Raw genomic sequence first — 10926 nt, 5'->3', positions numbered from 1 at the left:
AATACGTGATGGAATAATGAGCGGCCGGCTTTTTCAAAAAAAGAGATGCCGCCACAGTGTGAACGCCGTGCAGCGCTGCTCCGGTAATCGTGGATCGGTGAGTATGAGAGAGGGCGTGGGAGGGAGAGACTGACATGGACAGAGAGAGAGATACCGACTGACAGCTCGAGATTGACCGACAATGACAGACCTCACTCATTTCCAGTATTTTCTGAAACATGCGATAAATGTATTTAGAAAAACGCATGTCACTAGGATGGTGTGTGTGCCGTCCGTGTGACATCCGTTTATTTACCCGCTCCCATAGAGTTTCATTGGGGAGACATGGGCGAGAAACTCACCAAAACGCAGCATGCTGCGATTTTTTTCTCAGTCAGATTTGGACTGAGAAAAAAAATAGATGGGAGCTGCCATATTGATTAACATGGGTCCGAGTGCAATGAGAGAATTTCTCGCATTGCTCTTGTGCGAGTTAATCGCAAGTGTGAAGCCGGCCTAAGGGCTTTTTCTTTTCTTGGTGTGAAAAAGGGTTCTCTTGATTACCGGTTTTGTTTAGAAACGGGCGAAAGGACCGAAACGTGAATTTGCGTCTGTGAGAAGGTGCTCTTTGTTGAGGAAGAAAGGTACTTTTTCCCCATCCGTGGCCTCGACTATGATCTGGTCTAGGTGGTCTCCAAACAGCCAGCCTCCTAGGAATGGAAGGCTGGTGACTACTTTTTAGATGTGGCATCCACGTTGAATGCTTAGAGCCATAGAACTATACAAGTGGAAACCATGTTGGCTGCTGCTAAAGCGGAGGAGGTAGCGATGTCTAGGAAGGCTTATAGGAGATATTTGCCTGCATAAGCATATTTGACTGGCGAGGACTGCTAGTTCTTCTGGTGGAGCTACGTTGTTGATGACGTCGTGGAGGTGTTTGCACAACGCAGAGACCGCTTTGGAGACCCAGGCAGATGCGAATGCTCATCCTAAAACTGACCCGGCTGCCTCAAAAGCAGATTTGGCTAAAAATTCTATTTGTCTGAGATTTTTCAGTGTAGCTCCGTCTCAAAGGGAGGATGATGCCAGCGGAAAGGCGAGATACTGACGGGTCAACTGAAGGCAATTTGGTCCACTGTTTAACACTGTCTTCAGCAAAAAGATAGAGGATGTCCATACTCACTCTTAGTTTGAACCGTTTGGATGTCCCCATTCTTTATCTACTACCTCTTGAAATTCTGTGAGATTGAGAACAGGACTGTTTTTTTTTTCTGACATAACACTTTAACCAAAGAAATAATTACAAAAAAACCCAGTTGGCCAAGCTAGCCATCGCACTATTGAGCTGTTCTGTTCTAAATATTCTATCTATTCTGGCTATTTATCAATTATCCTACCCAATCATATTTTGTCCTTTAAAACGTGTAAAAACACAACAAAAACGCATGTGTACTTTCATGTGTTTTTTGGGCCACAAGCTGTGTTTCTGACCAAAAGATAAAAAGATGCAGTGTGCGAACATAGCTTTAGTTGTATGTCACAAGAGAAATGGTTTCCTCCTGGAACAATTTTAAACTGAATACTTTGCAACAGTGTTTCTAGATATCAAATAGTTCTAAAATAGAAGGTTGAAATCACAAAGCTTTTTTAATGTGTGTGTATTCCGTTATTTTCAAGAATCCCATAAGACCAGTAGATAAATTTATGCAGGCAATAAAGGACACACACTAAGGACAAAAAGACACCATATACTATAAAAGAATAAAAAGTAAAATACAACAAAATGTTTTAATTTGTCTTCGTAAATAAGAGTGACAACAAAAAAGGTTAGGTTAAGACAACAGCTACAGTTTAACCACTGACATTGCTTATGGCCCAGCCGTCAAAGAAGTCGACTCCCAGGGTTCATTTTTGCATCAACTATGAAACTGGACAAAGAACACAAGTCAATATGGGTTTTAAAAGAGAAAAGGCCACAGCGGCCTGAGCAAGAAAAGAGTGGGGGAAAATTAATCAGAAATAATAATAGAAATACAAAGCTGTCCTTAGTTTTCTTTGAAACCTCAAGATATATAGGTTTTATTTTCCTTTATCTTCAATGCTGCTACATCTACCAGAAATCACGACGATGGTAACCATCTGGATCGCAGTACTTTGTGACAACGACCCTGTTAGCAAATTTTCGGCCTGTGAGTCCTTGCATGGCTTTCTGACAATCAAACACCGATGTAAATTCGACAAATATCTGAAAATGAAAAACAGTTTTGTAGAAACTATGCTTTTAAACAATTTACATATAAAACTTTGGCACAAAAATTTGGATCTAAAAACTGTTTTGAGTCATCACTTCTATATGCAGTATCCATATCCTAGGATTCCCAGCTCATAATTTAAAGGAATCACTTGGTCTTTGAATGAATCAGATGACAGTTTCCCTTTAACCCGTTCACTAACCAATTTTTCCAACAATAAAAGCCAAATTTAGCCATTTGAGGACTTTTTTCTGGAAGATGTACTTTTGCATTCTGCCACATATTGTACTGGAAAACAGGAAAAAAATTACAAGTAGCATATGATGAAACTGCGTTCTGACTGGAGGTTTTTAATTTATATCATTTTGGTGTAGATGTGATGTTTTGATTGCCTTTTTTTGCATTTAATGCAATATGACTTTTTGTTGGCAGTCTGTACAGCAGAAATGCTGATCTGCGAATGCCAGCACTCACAGTAACTATGTCATGACAGACCGGGGCAATTAACTGACCCCCTGGCTGTCATGATAACCCATTGGCACACCACGATCACATCACAGGGTCACCAATGGGAGCTGCAGGTGGAAGCAGGGAGTGAAGTGCTAGTTGCCAGCAATTGTTTTTATTTAAAAGCAAATGTGTCAACTGATCCATACTGCCCAAACTATGAATCAGCACCTGGCTGCACAAATATACTTAGGGTGGGGAGGATCGGTTGGAAACCATAGCCAGAGACAAAACTAATTTGGCTCTTCCCAGTGCTGTTAGGGGCGATTGACTTGTCTCTTGGGATGGCATAAATCTGTTAACCACTTAAGAGCAGCTCTGTGAAGAGCTGACGAGGGGTAGCGCTGGATTAGTCTAGTCTCCAGCTATCAGCTAGATTTGTTTTCTGTATCTTCTCAAATGCTAGGGCATTTCAGGGAAAAGTATACCTAGCTGCAATCACGCAGCCAGGCTCTGAATCATGGTACCCGTGATTTATACAGGACAGGACGACAAGTGACAGGTTCCCTTTAACCCTTTAGTGACGGAGCTAATTTTCACCTTAATGACCAGACCAAATTTTGCAATTCTGGCCAGTGTCACTTCATGAGGTTATAACTCTGGAACGCTTCAACGGATCCCGGTGATTCTGAGATTGTTTTTTCGTCACATATTGGACTTCATGTTAGTACCAAATTTAGGACAATATTTTTTGTGTTTATTTATGAAAAAAATTGAATATTGGCAAAAATTTTGAAAATTTAGCAATTTTCAACTTTTGAATTTTTATACCGTTAAACCAGAGATTTCTGTGACACAAAATAGTTAATAAATAACATTTCCCACATGTCTACTTTACATCAGCACAATTTTGGAAACAAAATTTTTTTTTGTTAGGAAGTTAGAGGGGTTCAAAGTTTATCAGCAATTTCTCATTTTTACATCAAAATTTACAAAACCAGTTTTTTAGGGACCACATCACATTTGAAGTGACTTCAATAGGCCTAGATGACAGAAAATACCCAAAAGTGACACCATTCTAAAAACTGCACCCCCCAAAGTACTCAAAACCACATTCAAGAAGTTTATTAACCCTTCAGGTGCTTCACATGAACAAAAGCAATGTGGAATGAAAAAAAAGCAAAAATAAAATTTTACCTAAAAATGTTGCTCTAACCCAAATTTATTCACTTTTAGAAGAAATAACACAACAAAATGGACCTCAAAACTTGTTCCCCACTTTCTTATGAGCGCGCCGATACCCCACATGTGGTCAGAAACCTCTGTTTGGACAAATGGGAGGGCTCGGAACAGAAGGAGCAATATTTGAATTTTGGAAAGCAAATTTGGCTGAAATAGATTGCGGGCACCATGTTGCATTTACAGGTCCGCTAAGGTACCTAAACAGAAGAAATCCCTCACAAGTGACACCATTTTGGAAACTAGACCCCTCAAGGCTTCTATCTAGGGGTATAGTGAGCATTTTAGATCCACAGGTACTTCACAGATTTTGTTAACGTTACGTTGTCATATTGAAAATTTTAATAATTTTCTCAAAAATGTTGCTTTAGCATCAATTTTCTCACTTTTTCAAGAGGTAATTCCAAAAATTTGACCTCAAGGTTTGTTAACCACTTTTTTATGAGCGCGGTGATACCTCACATGTGGTCTGAAACCTTTGTTTGGACAAATGGGAGGGCTTGGAACGAAAGGAGCAATATTTGAATTTTAGAAAGGAAATTTGGCTGACAAAGATTACGGGCACCATGTCGCATTTGGAGGTCCCCTAAGGTACCTAAACAGCAGAAACCCCGCACAAGTGGCCCCATTTTGGAAACTAGGCCCCTCAAGGAATTTATCTAGATGTTTGGTGAGTACCCTGAACCCTCAGGTGCTTCACAGAATTTTATAACGTTGAGCCATGAAAAAAAAAAAATAAAATTTTACCACAAAATTGTTATTTCAACCAGGTAGCTTTTTTTTTTACAAGAGTAAAAGGAAAAAATTCAGCATAACATTTATTGTGCAATTTCTCCTGAGTTTGGCGATACCTTATATGTGGTGGAAATCAACTGTTTGGGCGCATGGCAGGGCTCGGAAGGGAAGGAGTGCCATTTGACTGCAAAATTGGCTGGAATCAATAGCGGACGCCAGGTTGCATTTGGAGAGCCCCTGAGGTGCCTAAACAGTGGCGGTCCCCCACAAGTGACTTCATTCTGGAAACAAGACACCTCAAGGCTTTTATCAAGGTGTATAGTGAGCAGTTTGAATCCACGAGTACTTCACAGAATTTGATAAGCTTAGGTTGCCATATTGAAAATTTTCATTTTTTTCACAAAACTGTTGCTTTAGCATCAAATTTCTCACTTTTTCAAGAGACAACAACAAACCGTGGACCCCACAGGTTGTTATCCAATGTCTTATGAGCACAGGGATACCCCACATGTGGCCAAAAACCTCTGTTTGGATAAATGGGAGGGCTTGGAATGGAAGGAGCACCATTTGAATTCTGGAAAAGTTTAAATAAATTGCGCGCACCATGTCACATTAGCAGGGCCCCTTGGGTACCTATACATCAGAAAACCCCCACAAGTGACCCCATTTTGGAAACTGGATTTTATTCAGGAGTATAGTAAGCATTTTGAATCCACAGGTACTTCACAAAAATGTTGCTGTAGCAACAAATGTCTCACTGTTAGGCTCTGTGGCCATGATCCAGCGACACGGCATCTAGTACACAGTGTCAGCCTCCTGCAGAGATGTGAGTGTTGTCCACGGGAGAACGCAGCTGCCCATGCCCACGATTTGGGTTCAGGCCGCTGTGGAGCTCTATGCTACCTGCAGAGAACACTCATCTCCGCAGCATAAATTGACATGCTGAGGCTCGGGAAGCTGCGCCACAGGTCGGTTTATGCTGCGGAGAAAAGAAGCACATTGGGCATGGGATTTCTAAAAATCCTTCCACTGTGCTTCTACTGCACAACGCAGCATTATGGACACAAGGAAAACACTCTGCGCCCAAAACACTGCAAACCCTGATTGTGGGCACACAGCGTAAAATGCTACAATGGATGAATGGATAGATGTCAAACAAATATAACGTCCCATTCCCCTGCATATTCTAAGCTGGCGCCCTTTAGTGCCTTTCATGTGGCACTAAAGGGTGCCTAGCCTTGTATTTAGCCCCCCAAAAAATTAATAATTAAAATAAACGACGTGGGGTCCCCCCTATTTTTGATAGCCAGCTAGGGTAAAGCAGACAGCTGTAGCCTGCAAACCACAGCTGACAGCTTCACCTTGGCTGGTGATCAATTTGGAGGGCTCCCCAGGCGTTTTTTTAAAAAAAAAAAAACGTGGGGTCCCCCCCAAATTAGATCACCAGCCAAGGTGAAGCGGACAGCTGGGGTCTGGTATTCTCAGGGTGGGAAGAGCCATGGTTATTGGACTCTTCCCAGCCTAAAAATAGCAGGCCGCAGCCGCCCCAGAAGTGGCGCATCCATTAGATGCGCCAATCCTGGCGCTTCGCCCCAGCTCATCCCGCGCCCTGGTGCGGTGGCAGACGGGGTAATATATGGGGTTGATACCAGCTGTAATGTCACCTGGCATCAAGCCCTGGGGTTAGTGATGTCACGGCATCTGAACAGATACCCGACATCACTAACCCAGTCAGTAATAGAAAAAAAAAAGAAAAAAAAAATTTATTTGAAAAAACACTCCCCGAAACATTCCTCTTTTACCAATTTATTGAAAATAAAGAAATTCCGGTCGCTGTAATCCATTTTGGAGGTCCCGCGCCGACTCTGGATCTTCTAGAATATGGGGGGCACGTTCAGGGAACGTATCCCCCATTTTCTGGAAGAGCAAGCTCTCCATGAGCAGTGTGGGTGCAGTAATCTGAGAATACTGCACTCACACTGCCCCGGTCCAACCTAGGGCAGAGTGACCTGCAGTAACCTCATTCCAGAATATGAGGGGCACGCTCACAGAACGTACCCCCCATTTTCTGGAACAGCAGCCTCTCCATGTGAGGAGTGTGGCTGCAGATCACTGCACTCACCCTCCCCCGGTCCACAGTGGAGCCTGTGCATCAGCGACGTCAGCAGGGATCCAGCTGACAGCCGCTGTCTGCGCATGCGCCGCCAGCATTGAAGAAGGAGGCGGCGATCGCGGGCCTGGAGCGGCAGACAGGTAACGTATAACCGGGGGCTTGGGGGGGGGGGTGACGGGGGGTGACCTAGTGGGACCTGGGGACACCTTTCTGCCGCATGTGACGTGTCACATGCGGCAGAAAGAGCAGAATGAAGGCGGCCGCGCGCTGTGCGCCGCCATCTTCCACGCTCCGGAGGGGGGAGGGGGGTGGTGGCTCTGGAGAACCGGAGGGGGCTCCGGTGACCAGAGGGCTCCGGTGGACCGGAGGAGGGGTCAGGGGGAGGACATTTCCCTCCGATCTGAAATGTTTGATCATTTCAGATCGGAGGGAAATGACTGCAGAGCCGGCGCCGGCGGCAGTTTTCTGTGCGCTTCGGCGCCATTTTGGATGTCCGGTGGGGGTGGGGGGACTCTCCGGTACCGGGGGCTTTGGGGGCACTAGGGGGTTAGATTTCTTTCTCATCTGACATGTTTGATCATGTCAGATGAAAAAGAAATCAGTTTTACCGGCCATTTATTTTTTTTTCATGTGTTCGTCGGTATACGGTGTATACCGGCGATCACATGGTCGGGGTCCAAAAAAAACACCCCGATTCATAATCTGGGGGGTCTCAGCTACCCCCGGTAGCTGAAACCCCCGAGATTTTCGGTCGCTGGGGGGCGCTACAGGGTTTTTTCGGGCCGCCGCTTTAAAGCGGCGGAACAGAATAAGTACCCTGTTTTGCCGCCGCTTTAAGTCGTACGGCCGTCGTTATGAGGTTAAGCATATATATTTCACCCAGTTTCCACTAGGATGGCAAAACACTACTAAAAGGAACTACAACTGCTTAAATTTTAGTCAGGATATAAAACATTTTCAAATATTTGAAAAGTGCTACAAATAAAATATAAGGCAGTTCCCATGAAACTCCTCCCCCCAAAAATCTGGGCCATGTACTGTAGACCCTGTGTACATAGAAAAACTCAAAAGAAACTAAATACAATCTTCATTAACCCCTTTAGGACGAAGCCAGTTTTGTACTTAATGACCAGGCCATTTTTTGCAATTCTGACCAGTGTCACTTTATGAGGTCATAACTCTGGAACGCTTCAACGGATCCCAATGATTCTGACATTGTTTTTTCGTGACATATTGTACTTCATGATAGTTATAAATTTAGAACGATATTTTTTGCTTTTATTTGTGAAAAAATCGGAAATTTGATGAAAATTTTGCAATTTTCAAACTTTTAATTTTTATGCCCTTAACCCAGAGAGTTATGTCACACAAAACAGTTAATAAATAACATTTCCCACATGTCTACTTTACATTAGCGCAATTTCTGAAACAAAATGTTTTGGGGTTAGGAAGTTAGAAGGGGTCAAAGTTCATCTGCAATTTCCCATTTTTTCAACAAAATTCACAAAACCATTTTTTTAGGGACCACATCACATTTGAAGTGACTTTGAGAGGCCTAAGTGACAGAAAATACCTAAAAGTGACACCATTATAAAAACTGCACCCCCCAAAGTACTCAAAACCACATCCAAGAAGTTTATTAACCCTTCAGGTGCTTCACAGGAACTAAAGCAAAGTGGAATGAAAAAAAGCAAAAAATAAAATTTTACCTAAAATGTTGCTCTACCCCAAATTTATTCACTTTTAGAAGAAATAACACAACAAAATGAACCCCAAAACTTGTTACCCACTTTCTTATGAACGCGCCAATACCCCACATGTGGTCAGAAACCTTTGTTTGGACAAATGGGAGGGCTCGGAACAGAAGGAGCAATATTTGAATTTTGGAAAGCAAATTTGGCTGAAATAGATTGCGGGCACCATGTTGCAATTACATGTCCGCTAAGGTACCTAAACAGCAGAAACCCCTTACAAGTGACACCATTTTGGAAACTAGACCCCTTAAGGCTTCTATCTAGGGGTATAGTGAGCATTTTGGATCCACAGGTACTTCACAGATTTTGATAACGTTACGTTGTCACATTGAAAATTTTCATTTTTTTCTCAAAAATGTTGCTTTAGCATCAATTTTTTCACTTTTTCAAGAGGTAATTCCAAAAATTTGACCCCAATGTTTGTTACCCACTTTTTTATGAGCGCGGTGATACCTCACTTGTGGTCTGAAACCTTTGTTTGGAGAAATGGGAGGGCTTGGAACGGAAGGAGCAATATTTGAATTTTGGAAAGGAAATTTGGCTGAAAAAGATTGCGGGCACCATGTCGCATTTGGAGGACCCCTAAGGTACGTAAACAGCAAAAAAACACCACAAGTGACCCCATATTGGAAACTAGGCCCCTCAAGGAATTTATCTTGATGTTTGGTGAGTACCCTGAACCCCCAGGTGCTTTACAGAAGTTTATAACGTTGAGCCATGAAAATAAAAAAATAAAATTTTACCACAAAATTGTTACTTCAACCAGGTAGCTTTTTTTTTCACAAGGGTAACAGGAAAAAAATCACCATGAAATTTATTGCGCAATTTCTCCTGAGTTTGTTGATATCTTGTATGTGGTGGAAATCAACTGTTTGGGCACACTACAGGGCTCAGAAGAGAAGGAGTGTAATTTGACTGCAAAATTGGCTGGAATCAATAGCGGACGCCATGTTGCATTAGGAGAACCCCTGAGGTGCCTAAGCAGTGGAGGTCCCCCACAAGTGACCCCATTCTGGAAATAAGACCCCTCAAGGCTTTAATCTAGGTGTATATTGAGCATTTTGAATCCACGAATACTTCACAGAATTTGATAAGCTTAGGTTGCCATATTGAAATTTTCATTTTTTTCACAAAAATGTTGATTTAGCGACACATTTTTCACTTTTTCAAGAGGCAACAACAAAACGTGTACCCCACAGGTTGTTATCTAATTTCTTGTGAGCGCAGGGATACCCCACATGTGGCCAAAAACCTTTGTTTGGATAAATGGGAGGGCTTGGAATGGAAGGCGCACCATTTGAATTTTGGAAAAGTTGAAGTAAATTGCGCGCACCATGTCACATTAGCAGGGCCCCTTGGGCACCTATACATCAGAAACCCCCCACAAGTGACCTCATTTTGGAAACTGGACCCCTCAAGGATTTTATTCAGGAGTATAGTAAACATTTTGAATCCACAGGTACTTCACAAAACTGTTGCTGTAGCAACAAATTTCTCACTGTTAAGGGGGCTTTACACGCTGCGACATCGCTAATGCGGAGTCGTTAGGGTCACGGAATTGGTGACGCACATCCGGCCGCATTAGCGATGTTGCTGCGTGTGACACCGATGAGCGATTTTGCATCGTTGCAAAAACGTGCAAAATCGCTCATCGGTGACATGGGGGTCCATTCTCGATTATCGTTACAGCAGCAGTAACAATGTAGTTCGTCGCTCCTGCGGCAGCACACATCGCTATGTGTGACGCCGCAGGAACGAGGAACCTCTCCTTACCTGCCTCCCGGCCGCTATGAGGAAGGAAGGAGGTGGGCGGGATGTTCCGGCCACTCATCTCCGCCCCTCCGCTTCTATTGGGCGGCCACTCAGTGACGTCACTGTGACGCCACACGGACCGCCCCCTTAGCAAGGAGGCGGTTCGCCGGTCACAGCGATGTCGCCGGGCAGGTAAGTATGTGTGACGCATCTGCGCGATGTTGTGCGGCACGGGCAGCGATTTGCCCATGTCGCACAACAGATGGGGGCGGGTACCCACGCTAGCGATATCGGGACCGATATCGCAGTGTGTAAAGCGGCCTTTAGGCTATGTGGCCATGATCCAGCGACACGGCGTCTAGTACACAGTGTCAGCCTCCTGCAGAAATGTGAGTGTTGTCCACGGGAGAACGCAGCTGCCCATGCCCACGATTTGGGTTCAGGCTGCTGTGGACTTTAGTTCTATTCTACCTGCAGAAAGCACTCATCTCCGCAGCATAAATTGACATCCTGAGGCTCGGGAAGCTGCGCCACAGGTCGATTTATGCTGCGGAGAAAAGAAACACAGTGGGCACGGGATTTCTAAAAATCCTGCCACTGTGCTTCTAATGCACAACGCAGCGTTATGGACGCAGGGAAAACACTCTGCGTCCAA

The 10926-nt window shown here is 43.8% G+C and overlaps 1 protein-coding gene across 1 annotated transcript in view; it reads right to left on the bottom strand.

Annotated features, from left to right (window-relative positions):
* Positions 1-1748: 1748 nt before the first annotated feature.
* The window catches only part of U2AF2 (U2 small nuclear RNA auxiliary factor 2), a 212022-nt gene continuing 202844 nt past the window's right edge, over positions 1749-10926 (bottom strand). Inside the window, exon 11 of the mRNA XM_075327678.1 lies at positions 1749-2224. Within this exon, the coding sequence (XP_075183793.1) occupies positions 2090-2224 (135 nt within the window). The 3' untranslated portion in view covers positions 1749-2089. The remainder of the gene's footprint in view (positions 2225-10926) is intronic.

This window comes from Anomaloglossus baeobatrachus, chromosome 11 (assembly GCF_048569485.1).
Source record: "Anomaloglossus baeobatrachus isolate aAnoBae1 chromosome 11, aAnoBae1.hap1, whole genome shotgun sequence".
NCBI lineage: Eukaryota > Metazoa > Chordata > Amphibia > Anura > Aromobatidae > Anomaloglossus > Anomaloglossus baeobatrachus.
This window is presented reverse-complemented; position numbering and strand designations above follow the sequence as displayed.